This window comes from Mus caroli, unplaced genomic scaffold (genome assembly GCF_978045245.1).
Source record: "Mus caroli unplaced genomic scaffold, Mus_caroli_1 scaffold_2, whole genome shotgun sequence".
Taxonomy (NCBI): domain Eukaryota; kingdom Metazoa; phylum Chordata; class Mammalia; order Rodentia; family Muridae; genus Mus; species Mus caroli.
In genome coordinates, this window is record NW_028227257.1 from 60,119,871 (window position 1) to 60,144,011 (window position 24,141).

At 46.7% G+C, this 24,141-nt stretch overlaps 1 protein-coding gene across 1 annotated transcript in view; it reads left to right on the forward strand.

Annotated features, from left to right (window-relative positions):
- Positions 1–24,141, forward strand: part of Pla2g4e (phospholipase A2 group IVE) — a 70,022-nt gene that overhangs the window by 37,965 nt on the left and 7,916 nt on the right. Inside the window, exons 3-14 of the mRNA XM_021156839.3 lie at positions 7,034–7,170; positions 8,849–8,980; positions 9,821–9,861; positions 11,056–11,098; positions 11,907–11,970; positions 12,955–13,115; positions 13,218–13,304; positions 13,706–13,743; positions 15,691–15,826; positions 16,975–17,111; positions 21,051–21,273; positions 23,626–23,740. Coding sequence (XP_021012498.1) covers positions 7,034–7,170; positions 8,849–8,980; positions 9,821–9,861; positions 11,056–11,098; positions 11,907–11,970; positions 12,955–13,115; positions 13,218–13,304; positions 13,706–13,743; positions 15,691–15,826; positions 16,975–17,111; positions 21,051–21,273; positions 23,626–23,740 — 1,314 coding nt within the window. The remainder of the gene's footprint in view (positions 1–7,033; positions 7,171–8,848; positions 8,981–9,820; positions 9,862–11,055; positions 11,099–11,906; positions 11,971–12,954; positions 13,116–13,217; positions 13,305–13,705; positions 13,744–15,690; positions 15,827–16,974; positions 17,112–21,050; positions 21,274–23,625; positions 23,741–24,141) is intronic.

Below are 24,141 nucleotides of genomic sequence, written 5' to 3' on the forward strand. Positions count from 1 at the left end.
GAGCCAAGAAGTGTCCCCTTGGCCCAGACCATGCCAACTCTTTAGCCTTTCCTGCCCATTCCAGAATAGGTCTCTCTCTCTCCATCCCTTCTTGGGACAAGGTCACCCCTCCTCTTAGCCTTAGTTCTCACATGCCTTTCTCCAGTTTCTCCAGAGGTGTGTCAGCTGCAGCCTCATTACCATCACCAGTCACCCAGGACGCACATTCTCAGTTTGCATGCCTGCACCTGCAAGCAAAGCCTGCCATTGTCCAAGGCCCTCTCTTCTGTCATCTCTCAGCCACACCTGTCCCCCAGAGACTGGCGAGTGGTGAGGCAGGCTACGATCTGGCTTTACTGGTCTCCTTTTCCCCTTTGCTGTGTGCCCTTTGGCATGCAAGCAGCCCTTGGGGTCTCTTTGGGATTCCCTTGTTTATGTTTCCCTCACTTGTCTAAGGGGTAAAAGGCAGATATGGCATCTGATGGTGCTCACAAAGTTACATTAATTCAGCACTCTATGGTTGTCACAGCCTAGGCTATGTTCTACCTTCTATGGATTCAGTGGGAAATTATCCTGATAACTTTTATGCAAAAATGGTTTTTTGGTTTAGGTATCTAACCTGTGTCTGTTTTTTCTGGAGATTTCAAGAGGCCGATAGCAGGAAGTATTTGGGGGTTCAGGGGTGTCACCCTGCTTACCAAGAGCTAAAGAGTACCTGTCCCAGGCCAGAAGGCAGGCACTCCTAGAAAGCTTCAGTCACCAGGAATTCCTTTCTGTGATGAAAACGAGTTAAAACCCCAACTGGTATCTCTAGGGGCATCTCATAGGATCCTCAAGAGATATTGGGGTATCCACTGTAACCTCACAAGAATATTCTGAACATCTATGAAGACAATTAACTCACCTCTGCCACCTACAATTCAGGAAAGGGGACATGTCATTTATATGACCAAACCCTCTGTCACTTCCTGGAAACAGGGACTAGAACCTGCTTTTGCCTAGGAAATCCCAGTTCTTGAAATTCCCAGTTTAGTCACCACTTCCTGTGACCAACGTGCAGGTATTCCTAGAGTTAGCTAATGTGCTTGTGTCAGATTGTCATCTGGGTCCCCAGAACTTCCACCGCCTCTCTCCTTTGTTCTATCCCCTCCTTATTCCCAACCTTCAATGTATTGGGTGGAGGAAGATTTCTACAAACTAACTGGACAACTGATGAGTGAGTGTGGGCAGCTGATCGCCTGCTCAGTCTGGTCTCTCCCAGGGATGGTTTGTTGTTGCTGTTTGCTTCCTCGTTTGTTGGTTAGACAATCCTTACTGAGACTGGCCTTGAACTCATGTTCCTCCCATAACTACCCTCCAAGTTCATACAGCATGTTGTAATTTGTTTTGGTTTGGTTTTTTGATGCTTGTGACAAAATTCTGACTGAAAACAACTTATAGGAAGAAAGGGTTTATTTCAGCTCACAGATTCCAGTCCATCATTGAGGAAGCAGGGGTAGGAACTTACAGCAAGAACCTGGCAGCCAGAACTGAAGCAGAGACTCCAGAGGGATGCTGCTTACTGGATTGCTTGCTTTTCACCTGTCCCAGGGTAGCACTGCTCGTGGTGGGCTGGACCCTCCCACACCAATCATTAATCAAGAAAACACCCCCATAGACTTTCCTACAGGCCAAACTGATGGAGGCAATTCCTCAGTTGAGATCTCCTCTTCTCAGATATGTCTAGGTCTGTATCAAATTAGCAAAAAACTAAATAATACTTGCCACAAGTTTTTGTTTTTTGTTTTTTTTTTTTTTTTGGTTTTTCGAGACAGGGTTTCTCTGTGTAGCCCTGGCTGTCCTGGAACTCACTTTGTAGACCAGGCTGGCCTCGAACTCAGAAATCCGCCTGCCTCTGCCTCCCGAGTGCTGGGATTAAAGGCGTGCGCCACCACGCCCGGCTCAAGTTTTTCTTTTAATCTTAGCTTGAGATTTAGCTTAGTCTTAAGCCAATACACTGAGGTATATTTGGATGGATTCAGTGGGAAACTTTTAGGCATGGATTGACAAAGGAGAAACAGTTCCAAATTGGCCTGACAGAACCAATGGGTCTTGCAGAATTCCACTGCATAGAAAACAGACTTGAGAAAAATGTTCTGGGCCCAGGGTGAAGGGCTTGGGATAAGGAAAAGCCAAGGGAGGGATCCAAGTGGTCATGTCACCTCTTAGAGACCATGTCACCTCATATCTGTCACCATTTCTCTTCCTATTCGTGTGAGTTCACTGGCTGTCTTCCTCCTGCCCTAGCTAACGTTTATTCCCCCCACCCCCACCCCGGGAAACACTGATATGAATAGTTTTGAGAGTCAGAAGCTAGCTAGCAATTTCAGAATCATTACAACACATATGTGATCTAGGACTAAATTGCAGATTTACTGATCACACTGATTTAAGAATGATGAAACATTAGAGCAAGAAACAACATTAATTCTAGTATTGTAGGACACAGTTTTGGAAAAAGACCGAAGAGGTCTTTGGTGAGTATCCCATTATGTAGAGCAATTACACACACTGACTTGGCCACCTGGATCTGCTGGGATTCCTTGGCCTCTGGTACAGCCCTGGAGCAGGAAATTATTATTCATTCATCCATTTAAAAGTTGTCTAGTGACTGCCTACTCTGTCTAAAGGTTACAGGCCCTGGCCTTCTCAGCAGTCACGGGATGATGAAGACAATGGCTGGACCTGCTCTGCCAGTACAGCCATAGCAGATACCCTCCCAGGAGCAGCACAGGGAACTTGCAGCTAAGGACAGATTAGGATACTCAGAGGAGGTTTTCTGAGAAGATTCCTTCTAAAACCTGAAGGGCTAGCGAAGAAAGGGGTGGGTTAAAGTAGATAAGAAGGATTTAGGGCTAAAGAGATGATTCAATTCAGTGTCTTGCGGTGGACCCAGGTTCTATTCCCAGCATGTAGATGGCAGCTCACAACCTCCTGTAATTCCAGTATCAGAAGATCTGATGCCCTCTTCTGGCCTCAACGGATGACTGCATACACACTGTGCATAACTCATGCAGGCAAACACACATACACATCAAGGAAAGGAAGGAAAGAGGGAAGGAAGATAGGGAGGGAGGAGGGAAGGGAGGGAGGGGAGCGGAGAGGAGGAAGGAGTCTAACAGAAGGAGCAGCAGGTACAAAGGTCTGCGGTGAGATGGCACAGCACTTTTGGGAACCTAAGTATGACTAAGCTTGTCAGAGTAAGAGTGAGTGTGTCTGAGTGTCTGCATGCGTGTGTAGGTGTGTGAGTATGAGCATGAGTGCATGAGTAAACATAAGCAGGGCAGGGGTGAGAGGCAGGAAGGGTGGAGAGTTGGGGCCAAAGCTGAGAAAAACGGGAAGGAGAACAATGATGGGTTAGGATGGGATTCCTTCCTGAAACCAGACAGGAGCAATCAACCTGGGCAGTGACAAAGTCATGTTTAAAAGGTTCTTTCTCTTAGGAGAAAAGGTTGACCTTGGACAACTTAGAAGACAGGAAGCCAGTGGGAAAGCTCCAGAGATGATAGTGGCCTGCCACCAAGGTAGTGGTGGTATAGATGAGGACAATGTGAGAAGCAAGGGGGACAACTGGTTTCCAGCACAGGGACCTGAGCCAGTGGGAAGGAACAGGGTAGACCTGGAAGGGATGGGCCCAATGATGAGGTCATCATTTCCTTCTCATTCCATCAAGGTTTTGTCTTTCTGTGTGGATGAACTCATTGTTAGGACAGGTAAAGGAAGATATCCTCTTACCCTTCCTTATTCAGTGCGAGGAGGGATGGGAGTGTCTGCTCACCAAATGGGATCAGAAGCCAGAACACATGAGCCAAAACGCACTTACAGACACTGAAGAGCTTTTGTTGGCACGACAACGTGGGCTTCAGTTCCTGGGCGCCAGTTCCACTTCCACTCACACAGCAATTACTAGTAATAGTTGTGACTAGCTGGACTCCCATCTAGCCAGCCCTACCACCTATAGGACTTCTAATGGTGGGAAATATTGACTTTCACTAAATTCCACAGGTCTGGTTTGCACCCCTAGGACTTACCCCAGCAGGTCACCAAGGTGGTGATAAAGACAGTCCTGGTACCTCTTCTTCCCTCCTCCCAAGAATAATGGCATGAGAGAGCCATTCAGGCTGATCTTAGCCCTATCTATTCTGCTACTCCACAACGAGAAGAGTTAAGCTAGCTCCCATTTGGGAAAGCCCTACTGAAGTCAAAGCAGTTCTCCTTCTCCAGGGCGCATGGAGCAATATCACATTTGGTTTGTTTCTTTAAAATGAAAGAAGCCACTTGGCCACAAACATAAAGGTTTCCTAGATTTTACATCTCATGCCAGGAGACCAGTGCCATATGGAGAACCCACTGGGTGCAGCTGCATTAAATCATATGGAGGTGTGGCCCTTGCTCACTGTTTCATCTAAACCCCTTCCCCCAACGGCCCTTCTCAGATGACCTGTGGAAAGCCATGCTTTTCCCCACTGCTTCTCCTCAGCCCAACTTTGGTTCCCTTGTTGCTAAGACAACAGGTAAATGGACCTTTGGAGCAGGTGTTCCAGGTGTTTCCCTGACATCTGGAATGGAGCTTATCTTGTTCCAAATCAACAGGCGTGTATTAGTCAGGGTTCTCTAGACAAATAGAACTGCTCTAATGAATATATTACATAATTAAAAGGGGATTTATTACATGGGCTCACAGGATGTGATTTGAACAGTCCATCATGACTCTCTTGTGATGGGAACACTGAGAATCCAGGAGTTATTCAGTCCACAGGTTAGATATCTCATAGTCCCAATCTGGTGTTGTGGGCCTGGAGTATTCCTGGAGAGATGCTGGTCTTCAGTGTATATTGGAATTCCAAATATATTAGTTCTAATATTGGTGAAGGAATGCTTTAGCAACAGGAGAGATGCTCTTCCCAGTAAGAATGAGGGCAAGCAGGCAAAAGGCAGTTTCCTTCTTCTATGTCATTTCATACTGGCTGCCACCAGAAGTTGTGGCCCAGAGTTAGGGTGGGTCTTCCTGCTTCAAATAATCTGATTAAGAAAATCCCTCACAGGCTGGAGAGATGGCTCAGTGGTTAAGAGCACCTACTGTTCTTCCGGAGGTACTGAGTTCAATTCCTAGCAACCACATGGTGGCTCACAACCATCTGTTATAGGATCTGGTGCCCTCTTCTGGTGTGTCTAAAGACAGCAATGTATGCACATAAAATAAATAAATCTTTTTTTAAAAGGAGAAAAAGAAAGAAAGGAAAAAAGAGAGGGAGGGAAGGAAGGAAGGAAGGAAGGAAGGAAGGAAGGAAGGAAAAAAGGAAGGAAGGAAGGGAAAAATTCATAAGAATGGCCCAAAGCTTGGGTTTTAGTTGATCCTAGATTAATTAGTTGACAACCCAGATTAACTGCTGGCCTTCCTAGCATCACAAGTACTGAGATGGTACACAGAGTTGGATGAAGGTCCAACTGATGCTTTACGGCCTTGTAACTCTCTCATATTGTTCTGGGATCCAGAAGCTGATGGCCTCTGGAAACTTAACACTTTTTTTTTTTTTTTTAATTTCGAGACAGGGTTTCTCTGTATAGCCCTGGCTGTCCTGGAACTCACTTTGTAGACCAGGCTGGCCTCAAACTCAGAGATCTGCCTGCCTCTGCCTCCCAAGTGCTGGGATTAAAGGCATGTGCCACCACTACCTGGCTTCTCTCTGGCCTTTTTATATCTTCTTAGACAAGAGTTGTTTGAAAAATTACCTCATATGGGGCTGGCGAGATGGCTCAGTTGGTAAGAGCACCCGACTGCTCTTCCGAAGGTGGCTCTCAACCATCTGTAATGAGATCTGGTGCCCTCTTCTGGAGTGTCTGAAGACAGCTACAGTGTACTTACATATAATAAATAAATAAATCTTTAAAAAAAAAAAGAAAAGAAAAATTACCTCATAGATAAAATATTTCATGAAAGGGGAGTTACAGAAGGATGTTGATATTAAGTTCAAAGCAGTGTTTCATTTTATAAGCTCATTATAAGTTCAGTACCACAGTTTCACATGGCCTCGCTTTATCATAGTGCACACCTGTGGTCTCATCCTTGGACCTGATCTAGAATGAATGTTTTTTCCTTAATCACAGATTTGTCCCAAACCTATTTCTCTTTTTTAGTGTAATTGTGAAGGCCATTGTATTCCTTATTATGCAGACTTCCCTTACTATTCTATGAGGAGGGGGTACATTCTATTCTTGATTCTAACTTTATTATATCCTTCTGGCAAAATAACTAAAACCATCTCTTAAAACTTTCTTCCTAAAATTATTTGAATCAAATCAGGAATTTTATAAAATCATTAATTTACCTTAACAGCATTAATTCATGAAAATTCATCTTTATGTTGATCTGAAGGAAGTCTGCCCAATAGAATGGGCTTATGCCCAGGAATCATTAGCCTATGTAATAGTGAGAGGTTAGGCATATCAGTAGTAAGAACCAATCCTGAGACAAAGTCTCTAAAGGCTCTGCAATTCAGAGCTTACCCATCTCTAGCACTTGGGAGGCAGAGGCAGGCAGATTTCTGAGTTCAAGGCCAGCCTGGTCTACAGAGTGAGTTCCAGAACAGCCAGAGCTATACAGAGAAACCCTGTCTCGAAAAATAAAATACCAAAAAAACAGAGCTTACCCATCGCAGCCATGTAAAGTGGTAGGTCATTTCCAGAAAACTTACTTATTTGTCTTTAGTCTTTCCTAAGTGGCCTCTGACAACGATCAAAGGTGTTTGTTGAGAGCCTAGGATACCTCTGTGTTAGGTTGCCCATGTTCATGACAAGGATCAACAAGACCTACCCCCATCCCATGAAACCTATACCCTGTGGTCTATATAGCCTTCTTGGGATTCATGGACCACGCTGGAGAGGTAGATCCCAGATCAGGAAAAGGTTATCAGCTGACAGGAGACATTGCTCGAGAAGAGATTTGTCGGATACTCTCTTTTGACTCCACAATCTCCTCTTTGCCTTCTCTTTTCCCATTGTCCTCCTTGGACAGTGAGTCAGACAGACTGCTTTGTGACCCTCTGGCTGCCTACTGCCTCTCAGAAGAAGCTGAAGACCAGAACCATCTCCAACTGCCTACACCCAGAGTGGGACGAAAGCTTCACCTTTCAGATCCAGACGCAAGTAAAGGTGAGCCACAGAGGACCATACCTGTGTGCCTGCCCACATGTCTGTTCCCTTCTCAGCCGTGTGTGTGTGTGTGTGTGTGTGTGTGTGTCCCATCTGTCTTAAGGCTATTTGTTTGTCTTCCTATTTGTCTTACTAACCTGTCCTGCTACTCACCCGCTACTTCCTTCTCTCTCTGTGTCTCTGAGGCTGCTAATCCTTTTACCTTCTAACCTTCTCTGTCCTCCTAATTGTTGCTGGTCCTAACTATCTCTTGCTGCAGAACAGATTTTATTTCCAGCACCTTCCAGAGTATTCTCCCTGTGTGAGAATACACAGGAAGGAAAGCCATTCTACTAACCAGGTACAACCTGATTCTAATTTAAGAGGCTTGCCTCTTAAATCCATTAATTGCTTTAGTGCTTTCTTTTACCTCTATTTCCTCGGGCATACGCTTTCACGCACTGAGTCATTATACCATGCTGTTGTTTTTCTTCAGATAGATGGTGGGTCTAAGTCATAGTTACATCTCTTGTAACTTACATAGTTACATCTCTTAAGCATCTTGAGTTGTGGCAGCCTTGAGACAAATTTGTCCTGTTGATAAAGGCATCAATCCCAAGAAAGTCAAGGCTTGACACCCCAGATAACTGTTTAGAATTCTAGCTAATGAAAAGTCTTTTATTTTTCAAAAGGGTTGTGATCATTATAGTTAAAAAAAAACACAACCAATAGCAACTGCCACCACAACAACCTTTGCACCAGTTGTGGTGGCTCACACCTGTCATCAGGAGACTGAGATAGGAGGATTGCAAATTTGAAGTGGGCCTGAGCTACACAGTGAAAACCAAACTTAATAAGCTAAAATACAATGTCACCCCTTTTATCATGTGTATGAGTTTTGTGGGGGAGGACTATTTCCATGTGAATGTAGTGTACCATCTTGAAATCAGTATTTTGAGCTTTCTTTTTGTTTTGTAGTTGTCAGGTTGTTCTGGTCCAAATTTCTAGAAATTACAAAATCTTACATAGTTGTAGATGCCCAAAGCCACGTTTATGTCCACTAGATAGAAATCTAGGAGGTAACACTTGCCTTGAGTCAAACCTTTCAGGATCAGAGGCTGGGAACCTTATAAACTCGTCCATGCCACCTAGGCCATTGAGGACAGGCCACTTGTCACTTGAAGAACTGCTACAGGGCCACACAGGAGACCTTACTAGGGGTCAGAGAACAGAATTCACACAACTCAGCTCAACCATACCCATCATGGGGACAGCAATAGCCTTTGCTGTGTCCTTCCCTGGAGTACCAAATGTTAATCTCCCTGGCCTGCCTTTTCTACCTACCTTCAGCTGCCATGCATCCCATGGCTTGCAGGATGCCCTTCATCCTTCCCAGATGAAGTGACATCCTTCCTCTCTAGTCTTCCCAGGCTTCTCAAGCTTTAAAAGGGACCAAATACTCCCGAAATCAAGAGCAGGGGAATGACAGCCTCCAGAGAGCTGGAGAGCAGGGAAGTCACTTTCACCCTGAATTCATGTCCTTGCAAATGTCTCTTACATCTAAGAAGAAGCCTCTGTGACCCTCTCCCTCAGGCCTCACTCTCCGATAGCCTGAGGTCATCTGAGGTCATGTCCTTTGATCTGGGAGTGGGTCACTGCAACCGTGGTAACCAGGCTTGTTCTCTCTCCTCTCCTCCAGAATGTGCTAGAGCTGAGCATCTGTGACGAAGACACCCTGACACAAAATGACCATCTCTTGACAGTCCTCTATGACCTCTCCAAGCTCTGCCTCCGGAATAAAACCCATGTGAAGTTCCCACTCAACCCAGAGGTGGGTGCAGAGTCACAGACCCTAAGCCTCTGACTCCATGGGAACAGCCATTTACCACCATGATACCCCTGCTCCGAGCACATATGAAAGCTGGGACAGGAAATGCTTCTGGTTCAAATCCCAGCACTATCACTTGCATGGAAATTACCTAACTCTCCTCAATTGTCTGTTTCTTCATCTGTGCAATGGTGATAATAGCTCCTCTGAGCAGTCAGTTTCCTTTTCTCTTACCTCCAAGTCCTGTTTCTGGAATACCCCTGGATAGAGAGGGCAAGTCAGAAAGAACCAGGTTATTCTAGGTTCGATCATCCCACAAATACTGAGATACTTGTAAGTAAGATGCTGTCCTGAGCTTTGGGCACACATTAGAGAGCAAGCATCTCTCTTTGCTTTCTGTACATTCTGATGGGGAAACTGAGGCCCAGTGAAGCCATGACTTACCTCCAGTTACACAGAATACATGGGAGCAGAGTTGTGCTCTCTAACAGCACCAGCTCACAGATCCCCTGCCCAAGCCCCAAGTCCTATGGGAAGTCAGGCCAATGGTGAGTTGAAATAGAAAGCCAACATCCTGGCACAGAAGAAAGCACACTTGGGGCCAGGTGTCACATCTACACCTGAATCTCCCTTACATTGCACTAGTGTACAAATTTTTTCTAATGTCAGAGACTTGGGACAAAGAGTGCTGAAGAGGGTAAGGAGACTGGAACAGCTGTTCCTTCTCCATGGCCCTAGGACCAAGTATGGGCTGGGCATGGCAGGTCTACAGGGGTGGGTGAATGTCCTTGGAGGCAGGGTGCATACATGGCCAATAGCTTCCTTCCTTTTCTCTCTCCTCAGGGCATGGAAGAACTGGAGGTGGAGTTCCTACTCGAAGAGAAGTAAGTAGGTGCCAGGCTGTGTGTCAGCTAAGATCCTTGACTTTAGAGTTGAGGCTGCCTTTGTGCTGCTCTCCTGTGTTCCACCCACACTGCTGGCACCGGGACTGTCTTCCTCCTAGAGAGTCAGCTCTCTCGATTTCTTCGTCTATGCAATGATGAATCAGGAGCTTATAAAGTGCCCAGGTTCCACCACTATTTTAGTTCCACTGATGCCAGCATTCCTTTAAAGATGTATGGGTTTAGGCATATAGCTCAGTTGGTAGAATGCTTGTCTAGAATGCACAGAGCCCTAGCTTCAGTTCTTAGTACTGTATAAATCAAGTGTGGTAGCACACACACACACACACACACACACACACACACACAGAGCACTTCAGTGCTTGCACCAGCAGGAGCTTCCCGGTAGAATTCCTGCCACTGTGGTATGGGATCAGGAAAAGGGTTATCCTCTTTGACCCAGAACTGTCAGAACATTCTAACCACTGGCCAGAACCAGAGGAGAAGGCAAAAAAGCTAAATCTGGGGGCTGGAGAGATGTCTCAGTGGCTTAGAACACTGACTGCTCTTCCAGAGGACTTGGGTTCAATTCCTAGCATTCACATAATGGCTCACAACCATCTGTAACCCCATTTCCAGAGGATCTGATGCCCCCTTCTGGCCTCTGCTGAAACTGCACACATGTGATACACATACATGAAGACAGACAAGGAACAGGCAGGCAGGCAAAAACACCCATACCCGAAAAATAACAAAATAATTTTAATTTAAAAAGCCAGTCCTATTTGTAAAATGCATACATTAATTAAAGCACGAAAGCTTCGTTGATACGAAGTGTTTGCATGTTCTAGATGTTGGGCTGCAGTCATACAACACTACCAATAAATCTCTCCATGTACATTCTGTTTTAAACATGCACCCCTTTCCTCCTTGGCAACCCACAGACCTAGATCTAAGTTGAAACAGAGTCACAGAGACTGGCTTAGGGCTCTGATCCTCCTGCCTCTGCCCCTCGGATGCTGAGGTACAGAGAGATGCCAAGTCTGGTTCAAACCTAGTTTTTCAAACAGATGTTTCTCATAATAACTGAAAAGAACCTGCTACTTTATGACTGAAATGACTTACAGTTTTTGTCACCCTCATAAGGGGTCAGCCAAGAATGTTGTTACTGACCAGGAGTTTTCTCTTGTTTTTTAGTTTCTCCTCATCAGAGACCCTCATCACCAACGGCGTGCTGGTGGTAATTGGTTCTGGTAGCTTTAGAGACCACACGTGGCTGCTGCTCTCAGGGAATAGGGTGCTGGGCCCAGCCTGGGGGCTTGTCCAGGGAGAACTAGACTAAATGGTTAACCCAATGGGGGTGCATCCAGGGGTGGGGCTGCACTCTGGGCTCCTGTATCAAGGCAGGAGCACCAGGGTATCATCTTTGCCCCGACTCCACTTCCCCCAAAGATCACTTCTTTCCCAGATTTAGTCACAATAACTCCAACACCTCTGTAATCATGGTTTCAGAACTAAAATAATTTCATAGGCCAGATAAGGTGGCACATGTCTTTAATTCCTGCCCGTGACAGGCAGAGACAAGCGGATCTCTATGAGCTCAAGACCACCCTGTCTTAGGGGAAAAAAAAACCATAGTTGTTCTAACTGTATGTTTCCACGCTCCCAGCAAATTTCTCCCTTAAAAAGCAGTGTGTTTGGAATGTGTAACAAAGGCCTTCGCCTGGCTTCTCCTTCTTGGAAAGTTATTTTATCCCAAGTTCTCACTCACAAGGCTGAACACAGCCTCAGGCCAGCCCCTGTGAACCTGACTCCCAGTCAGCTGTGGTGTGTGCCCCAGCTTGGTCTTTTCCCCTCTTGCAGTGAGGCACCATGCCTTGACTGGGTTCAGAATTGTCTACACCAAGCCCAGTAGGCGCAGCATAAGCCCGTGACTGACTAACTAAGAGACAAAGACTAACTAGGTCTTTGTCTCTTCCCTTCTGACTGGGAGCTGAGGGAGGTGGCTTGAGCTTAGAGTCCCAGCTGCCCTCTTTGCTTTGTCACAGTCTCGCCAAGTCTCTTGCCTGGAGGTTCATGCAGAATCCAGGAGGCCGAGGAAGAGGAAGAAAAGTGAGTTTCCCCGCTCTGTCTAATGGCTGGTTTGGGTATGGAGGTGGGAACTATGATGATCGATTCAATTTGGAACTCAGGGAAACAGGTCAATTCAACCTAACTGGACTATTCCGGGTTGGGGAGGTAAAATCAAAACTCAAAATCGTGTCTTCAGACGTCTATCCTCGGTACCCATCTCTCTGAAGGGTTTGTTCTTCCAGGGATCCCAATGGACATCCTCAGGCCTGCCAAGTGTCCTGGAGCCTGTGGCTCAGTGCTGCCCTCTGTGGCTGAATAGGCAGCCTTGGGACAGATTAGCACTGTAGCTGCAGGGGTCCTCAAGCCACACCTGCCTAGCAGCTCTAACTCACAAGCCACTGTGCTTCCCACCGTGTAGGGATTACCAGATGTTCACAGGAGAGCAGTGTGGCCCCACAGATGTGGCCAGAAAGGAGGACTTGTTGGGAGGGCCTTTCTTCTCCCAAACTGACAGTCTGATGGGGGTATTTTCTCTGCGGTGGACTGGTGTGAGTTTGTGGGGGCTCTTCTAGCAAAGCAGAACCAAGAAGTCTAATCTTGAGAACTCTCTCAGCACCTTAGAGGACTTTCTGGAGAGCCTGTCTATCAACATTCTTCACAGGCCTTGTTAAAGTTCAGCTTTCAGGGCCCTGTCTGAAGCATTTTAATGAGTGCCCAGGGACTGTGAACGCCTCCTGGCACGTCAAGACAGGACTACTTTTTATTCTGACATGTATTTACTTTACCTTATGTGTATGAATGTTTTGCCTCTCTCTCTATGTATGTGCACCAGGTGCATTGGATCCCCTGGAACTGGAGTTATAAATAGTTGTGAGCCACCATGTGGGTGCTGGGAGCCATACCAGGGTCTTTGCAAGCAGGAGTCTTCTTAGTCACCAAGCCAAGATAAGATTTTTGCTGGCCTAAACGGGAAGCAGAGATAAGAAACTTCCCAGGGGTCTAACATCTTACCTCCTTTCTCAGACAAAGACCTTCTGGTGATGGTGACAGACTCCTTCGAGAATACCCAGCGTGTCCCGCCTTGCCAGGAGCCCTGCTACTCCAATTCTGCCTGCTTCCACTACCCCAAGTACTCCCAGCCACAGCTTTACGCAGAGGCGCCTAAGAGCCACTGTAACTTTAGGGTACATGGCAGCCACCGTTGGGAGGGAGGAAGAAGAGAACTGGGCTGGAAGGGCTAACAGAGGAGCCCCTCAGCCCCTCACAGAGCCCAACCCTCCTTCTAGCTTTGCTGCTGCGGAACACACAGGAATGACCCTGTCTGCCAGCCCCTCAGTTGCCTTTCTGATGGCCAGGCGACGACCCTGCCTGTGGTGAGCATCTGGGTCTGGCAAGGGGTCCCAGAGCTGCTCAGCTCCTGTGGTAGAAATGTGGGAAGAGCCCAAAGACATATGGGGAAGTTAGCACATGGGGTCTCTCAGGCAAAATGGAATGGACTTGGTGACCCTCAGTGGGAATCCGGGGAACGTGTGGAGCCTTAGAGAAAGAGGTGTCATGTCGTGTCCAGAAGTGGGGCATGGGGAAAGAGCGTGTGTGTGTGTGTGTGTGTGTGTGTGTGTGTGTGTATGCGTGTGTGTGTATGTCTGTGCACATTACTGTGAACATGCATGTATGCAGAGCCCAGGGAAGGGTAGTAGTAAGTTCCCACCTCTTTGTTTGGCCCCTTTTGCTCTCAGTGTCATCTCTAATGGGCATTTCACCTTTTTCTCATCAGGGAGAGAACTATGAGCTACACATGAAGTCCTCACCCTGGTAAAGTATCCCTTCCCTCCAGTGCTCCCCCTAACTCGGTGTGAGGAGGTAGCTCACTGTCATTTGTCATTTGGTTTGTCTTTTCTTCAGTGGCTAATGAAGTTGAGTATCTGGTCTGGACTTAATTGGCCATTAGTAGAGCTTCTTGGAGATGTGTTTCCCCAAATTCTTTGGCCATGTTTTTTTTTTTTGTTGTTTTTTTGTTTTTTTGTTTTTTTTTTTTTGTTTTTTTTTTTGGTTTTTCGAGGCAGGGTTTCTCTGTGTAGCCCTGGCTGTCCTGGCACTCACTTTGTGGACCAGGCTGGCCTCGAACTCAGAAATTCGCCTGCCTCTGCCTCCCGAGTGCTGGGATTAAAGGCGTGCGCCACCACGCCCGGCTGTTTGGCCATGTTTTAAACGGCCTTGTCTTATTAACTTACAAAAGTTCTTTGTGTATGCTGGGTACTAGTATTTTATATTCAATCCTGTTGTGTGAGATGTCTTTTTTTGCATGTGTGTTATTTTACATTATGTATGACTATTTACATGTATGCATGCATGTATGTATGTATATATGTATGTATATATATACATATATATATATACACACACACACACACATACACATATATATGTATATATGTATGTCATATGCATACCTGGTGCCTACAGGGGCCAGAAGAGGGCATTAGGGACCCTGGTGCTGGGGTGACAGAAGGTTGTGAACTTCCCGATAGGTTCTGGGAACTGAACCCTGGTCTAACTACTGAACCATAGCTTCCAGCGCCCCTTTGCATTTTCTTGATGATGCCTTCAAAAAACAAAGGTTTTTAATTTTGATGAAACCTATTTTCTCTCTTGTCACTTGTATTTTTGGTGTCAAATCAAAGAAATATTGGTTATTTCTTTGACTTGGCAGGCGTTATATCCCCTGAAACTGGAGTTACTGACTGTTGTAAGATGCCATGTGGGTAGTGAGAATTGAATCTAGGTCCCCTAGAAGAACAGCCATCTCTCTGGTCCCTTGCCTGTAATTTTATTTCTAGTTTGATTTGTTATATGTTATCAGAAGGGTTACTCAATCTTGCTGGGTCTCATTTTTCTTACCTACAATTTCAGCTTGCTCTTTGAATCTCATAAATGAATGCAGGTGACATACCAGGAATATAAATGGTGGGTAGGATGTTCAGCAAATGCCCTCCAACACTACTGTTATTATGCCGTCCCTGACTGCCAGGGAAAATAAGTTCTCATAGGAAGAGAGGTGCCAGGAGAGCCTCGAGCCCGAGAGAGCCTCAGGCCCTGCCCTCAGGGATACACAGCTTTGCTAGGAGTTTGAGGTGAGCTTGGACAGGTCTGGTAGGGTCTTATGCCAGGCTTGGACTTGCTCCAGGCAGAGAATGTGATAAAAAGAGGGCAGGTATCAGGCATGTCATGGCAACTTGTGCCTCATCTGCCTGGAAGGACTGTGGGGATGACACAGTGAGGTCAGGGGTGCGAGTGGCTTTGTCAGTTGCACAGACACGCAGGAGAATGGTGATTTTGTGGGCAGGAAGAGCTCAGAAGGAGCAGGGAGCTCCTTGGGAGCAGAGGGCTAGTTTGTGGGGCTCAGAAGAGTCTATGTTCTATAGCCCTGTCCAGGAAGGTTTACCAAAGGGATGTAAGAGACCCTACCCACTCATATCAGCTTTGGGATCGAGAAGGTACCTAGAGAAACTTTCTGGAACTTTCTATATCCTGCTGAGGAGGCAGAAGTAGCAGTCTTTAGCCAAGCACCTCCTTACAGTGAGCCAGCTAAGGCGCTGGAGCTCTATGCCTGGTGTCTCATGAAGTACTGAAGGTAGTGCTGGCCAGGAAGCATTTTTGCAGATGAGAGTAGATGCCCAAGGTCACAGAAGAGATACGGAGTAGAACTTGGCTCTACATCTGCCGATTAAAGGTGGAGCTACAGGGCTCCCTTTCCCACAGCTCTGACACACTGGATGTGCGGCTTGGATTCAGCCTGTGCCAGGAAGAGGTGGAGTTTGTGCAGAAGCGGAAGGTGGTGGTGGCCAAGACACTAAGTCAGGTGCTGCAGCTGGAGGAAGGCCTGCATGAGGATGAGGTGAGTAAGCATGGGCACTGGCCCCGGCTGAGGATTGCTCTGGACTCTTGGTCCCTCAACTCCATGTTCTACTAGCCACCTTATCCTTCCCAACTCCAGGGTGACCACTGTACCACCTGGAGTTCTGTGTTTGCTCCAAATGCTAAGGTCCTGGTGCCAGAACAAGGGCCCTGAGACGTGTGATTCAATTGTGTAGGGGTGGGGGGCTCTTGCCAACAAATGCATGCATGCATGCGAATGCACCTGCACACTCAGGATCCTGACCCAGCTAAGCTGTCTCACTGAGACAGCGTGGAGATGTCATTCCCACCCAGCCAGGAAACCTTCTGACATTCTATCACCTTAGGCACGCAGTGCCCAGCCCCCATCCACTTGTTCTCTCTTTTCTACTGTGTACCCATCTCCACCAGAAATGACTGGGGGGAAGTTAGAGAGCCCCTCCCATCCCAGAGCCAGTTGCCTCTTCCCCTGGAGGCAGCCAAAGTGCCCCTACACTTCTATCTGTTAGCCCGGGGAGCAGGTGAGCCCTTGCTTCTGAGGCTGAGATAGAGTAGAGCCTCAGCTTCAGGAAAATCTTTGCAGTCCCTACTAAATGGAGACAGGAAGTTGGTCCAAAGCTTCCTCTTTGATCTCATCTTTAGGGATCCACACCAGGGACTCCTTAAACCTATGTTAGTCACCCTCGCCATCAGTAAAGTGGGTTTCTCTCACTCTCACAAGTGCTGCATAGGCTCAGTGTGTGCCGTGTACCCAACCAGGGACTGATGTCCTGACATCACTGCGAAGTGCAGACGTCAGTCAGTCACCATCCATACTCACATATCTATGCATGCAGTCTCAGTTTTGATGCCTATTAACAAAGAACTGGGTTGGGTGCTCGGAACTCTTTAACGAGGACTCTCTGGTTAACTGAGCCTAGGTTAGGCAGCAGATCCCTTACTGATAGCATAACTTGGTTTAGAGCAAAGGCGATCTTCTGGACCCTACTAAGTTACCCACTGCTCTGGGAAAGGCAGTCCTCGAACCATCCCCTTCCCTCCCTTCTCTTAACCAGCTCTCTGTATTCCATCATTTGTATTAAGCCGAGATCACTCCTTGTCCTTATCTGTGGAGGAGCCCTTCCCAGAAGTCTGCTTCTGTGCCTACAGGTACCAATAATAGCCATCATGGCCACAGGAGGTGGCACAAGGTCTATGGTCTCCTTGTATGGCCATCTGCTGGGGTTGCAGAAGCTGAACTTTCTGGACATTTCTACTTACATCACCGGCTTGTCAGGTGCAACCTGGTAAGGAACTGGGCGCCGTCATTGGTGAAGCCCAGAGGAAGTACCAAATGGGTGTGGTCTGGGATCTGGTGGAACTATGAACTTTCCCACCCTAAGTAAAAGTGACTCATGATGGCTGGGAAACTCTACCATGCACAGCTATGGGATTTGAGGCGTTTATTTTAATTCCTTAGACTCAGTTGCTGGATCTGTAAAGTGGGCTTAACAATAGTCTTGGCCTCTCCCTGTATTAAGCACAGAGCTGCTGTATACATTGGTCATTGTTGGCTATGTCCTTGGGGCTGTGGTCACAGTCCAAGAAAACATGGTGGCCAATGATAAATGAGCTTGGTGTTACCGTCTTTCCTAGTGAGATGCAGCCACCCTCTTTTGGGGCTTGGCCCAGTCTCCCAGGATGGGTATAACCAGCCAGGTTGCTCTGGCTTGCTTCCCTGCAGTGCCTCGGTGCTATCCTTTGTCCTTGTTGCTGCCCTATCAGTGCCTCAGCCTCAAGCAGCTGAAAGGAGTGAGTAGAGCTTGCACAGGGCTGCCTCCTCCTGACTCTGCTGAGGTGAAAGGGAGGTGGACCCTGGGCTCCTAAAAGGAAGCCTGGCAGGGTCAAATCTAACAGGAGACATAGCACGGGGGGGGGGGGGGGGGAGGGTGTTATTTGTTCATTAATATTTAACTCAAAAGAAATAAAGGAGCTTACAGATTAATGAAAATGTTTCAATGAATGTCACCGACACAGTTGTCTTTATACACAAGAGTCTTTTTTTTTTTTAAGGATTTATTAATTTATTTTATGTATGTGAGTACACTATAGCTGTCTTCAGATACACCAGAAGAGGGCATCGGATCCCATTGCAGATGGTTGTGAGCCACCATGTGGTTGCTGAGAATTGAACTCAGAACCTCTGAAAGAGCAGTCAGTGTTCTTAACCGCTCTTAGCCAGAGCTACATCTTACTGTGTCAGGGCACAGTCCCTCTGCTGTGCCTTTTCTTTCTATGGAACTCCTCGTGGTTCTGATCAGAGGGACTGGATGTGAACCTGTCCTGGGAAGTCCCCTTGATAGCTACTCCTCAGATGCTTTGGATCAGGTGGGACAAGTTGAAGTGCTGTCCTCTGCATCCGGCATAGCATCCTAGAAGGACTGGTTACAGGATATCCAGGGGACTATTTCTCTCAGCTGATAGTCAAGCCCCTTATATATATATACATGGCAATTTATCTGCATAATGTCCCCCACACACTCCTAAGGGGTTCCTGAAGTCATCTCTAGATTACTTACAGCACCAGTGCGATTTCTGTGTAAGTAGATATGTTCTCTTATTTCGGGAATAATGACAGTCCACAGAGGTTCAGTAAACAGAAGGAGTTTTTTGAATGATTTCAATCTACAGTTGGTTAGTTCTCTAGATGAAGAACCTGCAGGTAAGGAGGTCACCCGTAATGACTCCACTGTTATTCTATAGCGGAGAAGCACAAGTTCTTGCCCCAGGTCACCCATGTCAGGATTCATAGACCTAAAATCTAAACTCCATCCAGGGCGCAGGTTCAGTGGCTACACCCAGATAGAAAGTCACAGCACTAGAGAGATGCTCGGCTATGAAAAGCATGCTGCTCTTACAGAGGAACCAACTTTAGTTCCCAACACCCATGTCAGGAAATTCAAAAGTGCCTGCAACTCCAGTTCTAGGAGGATCCAATGCCTCACATATTTTTTTAAATTATTATTATTATAGTGGACATGGTGGCCCAGCATTCAGGAGTCAGAGACAGGTGGACTTTTGTGAATTCAAGGCTAGCCTGATCTACTTATCAAGTTCCAAACTAGCCAGGGTTTCATAGTGAAACCCCATCTCAAACAAAAACAAAATCAGTAATAATAATAATAATAAGTATGTTTAAAATGATAACTTGTTTAAGCAGGGATGGGGCACTGTATCATTCTGTTGGGCTACTGTGTGGTAGACAGAAGACAGGGCCTCAGGCCCAGTCAAAATGTCAAAGTAAAACATTCACAGGGCCCCTGAACTGGGGAAAGCATGGGGAAAATTGCCTTTTAAAACAACAGTTAGCAGGCTAGAGAGATGGCTCAGTGGTTAAGAGCCCTGACTGCTCTTCCAGAGGTCCTGAGTTCAAGTCCCAGCAGCTACATGGTGGCTCACAACCATCTGTAATGGGATCTGGTGGCCTCTTCTAGCAGTCAGGTATACACTCAAACAGAGCACAGAATAAACAAATCAATTTTTAAGTTTTTTTTTTTAATCAACAAAGATTAACAAGCTGAGGGTGGTGGTACATGCCTCTAATACTAGCTAACACTCAGGGGGTAGAAAGAGGCAAGAAGATCAGGAGTTCTAGGCCAGTCTCAGCTACCTACTGAGTTGGAGGCCAGCCTGGTCTACATAAAACCCTGTTAATAAATGAAGACTAAATTAATAAAGACTTAGCAATGGGTTTGGGGGAAACTTTTCAAAAGTATGAAAGTAACAAATACGTGTTATGGAGGGCAGGGTACTATCTGTAGAAGAGATCCCACCATTTTCCATCTTTCTTGGAACCAGTCCTAAGAAGGAAGGAGACACTTGTTTGTATATTGGGAGTCCTTAGACAAATTCTCCTGCCACTGTGGGGTGCTCTGGAACAGAATAAAGAGGGCCCTTCCCTATGTTGACATACAGAAGTTTGATCCAACAGACCCAGACCCAGCTAAGGACCACTGAACTGGAGAACAGAGAGTTAGATGACCATTGCCTGTCAAGGTCATTCAGCTCGTGACTGGAGTTTTTAAAGCTTTCTTCTAAAAGATTATTTTAAATTATGTGTCCGTGTGTACTCACACAATGCTTGTGTGACTACGCCCGTGTGGAGGACAACTTTCAGGTCTTGGTTCTTTCCTCTTACCACATAGATGCCCGGGATCAAACTCAGGGAGTCATGCTTGTCAGCAATCACCTTTCCCTGCTGAACCATCTCACTGGACCCCAAACCCGGGCTCTGAACTCAGTCCAGGGCCTGTGTTCAAGGGCCGCTCCCAAATAACTGTAAAGTTAACTCGCTTCAGCGGAGCCTTGCTGGACTTCTGTGGGGCAAGCAGGAGACAGAGAGGACCTCAGGCCTAGCCTTGCTGCCTCCATTCACCACAGTCCAGATAAAAGTTAAGGAGGAAAAGAGGAGGTGGAGAATGAGAAAGAAGGGGAAGGAGAAGAGGCAGAGGAGGAGCAGAGATGAAATAAACCTTTTCAATACTTACTTTAAGTATGTGAGTGTTTTGCCTGCATGTATGTCTGTGCAGCATGCCTGGTGCCTGCAGAGGCCAGAAGAGGGCGTTGGATCCTCTGGAGTTAACGATAGTTGTAAGCTGTTATGTAGGTACTAGAAGTTGAATCTGGGTCCTCTGGAAGAGCAGCTCTGGGCTCCAGGAAGTGAAGCTTGAATTAGTGTCTTAGTCCAGAATCAGCCAATCCAGGAATCAAATGTTCCCATCCCGACCTCTTCACAGCTCTGGTGCTTCACTCAGTGCTAACTTCTATGATTTTTAATTTTTTACAAGAACTGTATGAGCTGGGCACATCAATCACAATTCTTTGCCACTTCAGTTAGGGACACTAAGGCAAAGAGTGGCTAAGTAGCTTCCCCAAGATCACATAGCAAGTGAGTGGTAGAGCTTGGTTTTGAACCCAGGAAGATCTGAGCCCAGAATTCTTATCTCAACTAGCGTGATACACCCAACATACAATAGGCATTCAAGAGAGGGAAATGGTCAGTTACGAGGAGCAGTGTTTGCTTGTCTCTCGCCACAGGCCTCCCTCATTCCCTCTCCTCTGTCTGGGCTCTTCTCCTGCCAGGTTTGGGACTCCTCATGATCTCAAGATCTGCCCATCTTCTGTCCCATCTGGACATAGAGTTGCTCAGACCAGGTCCAGGGTCATCTGTGCTTGTCTCTCACCAGGACGATGGCTACCTTGTACAGTGATCCTGAGTGGTCCTCCAAAAACCTGGAGACTGTTGTCTTTGAGGCCCGGAGACATGTTGTCAAAGACAAGATGCCTGCCCTGTTCCCAGATCAGCTCTACAAATGGCGAGAGGACCTCCAAAGGCACGGCCAGGAGGGCTATAAGACCACGTTTACAGACTTTTGGGGCAAGCTGATCGAGTACAGTCTGGGAGATAAAGTGAGTGTTCAAGTCTTTCCTGGGTCCCACCTGCCTAGACTGGTATCCAATCATACTCTTTCCTCCTCTGAGCCTCTATGGTCAAAAACATTAGGCTAGACCTGCAGGTGCATCATCATGCTGGAAGAATCATGGGGGTGTCCAAATACATATTGGAGTGATAAAGATGGTGAGGTCATCTTTCACATCCCTTTCTGAGAACTAAGACCCCATGTTGGGCGAGCCTGGGTGCTCCCCTGCATACACAAAGCGTATTTTCTGAAAGCCATTCCAAAGCATCCACAGGAGAAAATGGGAAAGAAGCTGGGCAGAGCTAGAGAGCTGTTAATCATGCTTTCAGTCTGACCCCACAAAGACAAGGAAAAACCAGACAGAAGCATGTAAGTATTGTGTGGCCTGGAAAGACTCACAACAAGGCCCTTGTGTTAAGTTCCTGATCCAGCAAGAGACCCTTCCTCAACAAACAAAGTGAGAAGCAATTGAAGAAGACATCTGATGTCAACCTTGGAATCTCTAGACACATACACACATATACACATACACACATATACACATACACACATATACACATACTTACACATGTACACACACATATACACACATACACACACATACATACTTATATACATACATACACACTTGCATACACCATCATGCATGCAAACACACATTAAGTATATGTGTGCATACCACACATACATACACATGAAACACATAAAAAGAAAAGGAAATGAGGCATTTTGAGCAGTCAACAATAAGTTGACTCTTATTTTTTGTTGTTGTTCTGAGATAAAGTCTCACATTGTATATATAGCCCAGGCTAGCCTGGAACTCACATAGTTGGAGCTGGCTTTGAACTTGTAGTTTATTCTCTTGCTTCCTCCTTCCAAGTGCTGGGATTACATGAATGTGCCACCAAACTGGGCTAGCTCTCATCTGTAATATTTACTTATTCCTCTTTCATTTTTTTAGTTGAAAGATAATTATTTAGATTTATTTTATGTGTATGATTATTTCACCTGTGTGTGTGTGTGTCTGTGTGTGTGTGTGTCTGTGTGTGTGTGTTCGTACCATGTGTGCCCACAGAGGTCAGAAGAGGGCCTTGGGTCCATCTGCCTCTGTCCCCCACATGATGGGATTAAAAGCATGCATTATCACAATGGGCATCAAAACAATTTGTAGCAATAATAATCGATAGTAACCCATATGATGAGGAGAAAACATGACAGCTTTCTAGGCAGGAAGTCTGAGTGTTCTGAGGCTCTCGTGCAATGAAGAACTGGGCTAGGAGGAGAGAGGCACAGCTAGGAGGCTGGGAGGAGAGAGGCATGGCTAGGAGGCTGGGAGGAGGCCTCTGCTCTTCCACTCTGGCTGCAGCAGGAACCCACTGCCCTCCAGCACTCCTGACCCAACTGGTCTCTTCCCTGAGTCTGTGGCTTTACTTTTAGGACATTTAACCCTATATTGTTCAGATCTCTGGGTCCACATGTGATAAGTACCCTATTTTGCTTCAGAGAAGGGCTAAGAGTTGTTGGCCAGCACAAGTGTTTGCCATTCCACCCAGGGTCCTGAGTCTTTATGCACAGAGTAACCACGGATAGTCAGAGCTTGGGTCCCTAGTACCTCAGCTTTGCCTCATTTGTGCTGCCTGATTCACTTTGGGACACAGTGGCCCAGGCGTCAGGATTTGCCTTAATGACACACAGGACTCTTGGGACTTGGGGTTTACCTAGACTGTCACCTACTTTCAGGTTTTTAAGCCTCTAGTTAGGAAGGAGGGACAGAAGGAAGGAGGGAAGGAGGAAGGGAGAGGGAGGGAGGAAGGAAGGAAAGAAAGGAAGGAAGGAGGGAGGGAGAAAGGAAGGAAAGAAGAAAGGAGGGAGGGAGGGAGGGGAGGGGAGGGAAGGAAGGGAGGAGGGAAGGAGGAGGGAGGGACAGGGGAGAGAGATTTTTCCTCTTAAATTTTGAGAGAACCCAACACACCAAAATAGTAAGACAAAATTTCCTGGTGCCACTCAGGTTCAGTAGTGAATGGGAAATAATAGCACTAAGAAGGAACCATGGTGCCCTTTCTGACCTTCACCAGATCCTCTAGCTCCTGAGACACGAGAACCCTGAGACCCCAGAAGACAGCCTTAAATTACAGAGCCAGCCCCACCCTACTTAGCTGCCAGGCAGCCTAAGAAGATGCTATGCATTCTCCAAATGCATTTAAGAGTTGACAGCTCCAGTCGCTGAAGCCAATACAAGTTACCTGGGGGCATCCGGAGCCTGTTAAGGGTTCCCGATTGTTCTCTTGTTCTTCACTGGCTTAGTGTCAGCCACCTCCCCTAAGCACTGGTGTCCCTACAGAAAAACGAATGCAAGCTGTCAGATCAGCGAGCTGCTCTGTGCCGGGGACAGAACCCTCTGCCCATCTACCTCACCATCAATGTCAAGGATGATGTAAGCAACCAGGACTTCAGAGGTAACGCTGCTGGCTAGTGACTTAGAGGGGATCCCTTCTTGGCGGGTACAACACACCCTTTACCAATCTCCACATCAATAAACAGTGCCCCACAGCTGAAGAAATCTCCCTCATAAGTGGAGCTGATCAGGCTCCTAACGTTCCGGGGCTTATCTGATGAGTCAGTGAGAAATGAAGACGGTGAAAAATGAAACTCTAAGATTTTTCTCAGGCTGCTCAAAAGGGAAACGTAGAAGGGTCCATTTTTGCCCCTGTTTATCCAACTTTGGGGAACAAAAGTTGAGCCCAGCGATTTGTAGAGTTGTTTTGTCCTGCAGCAAGTGCCCCCTTGTGTCACAAAGGGGAACTGCAACTTGCAATCGCACGCTCCCCATGGCCCTGGAACCACTGGAGGGCTGGAG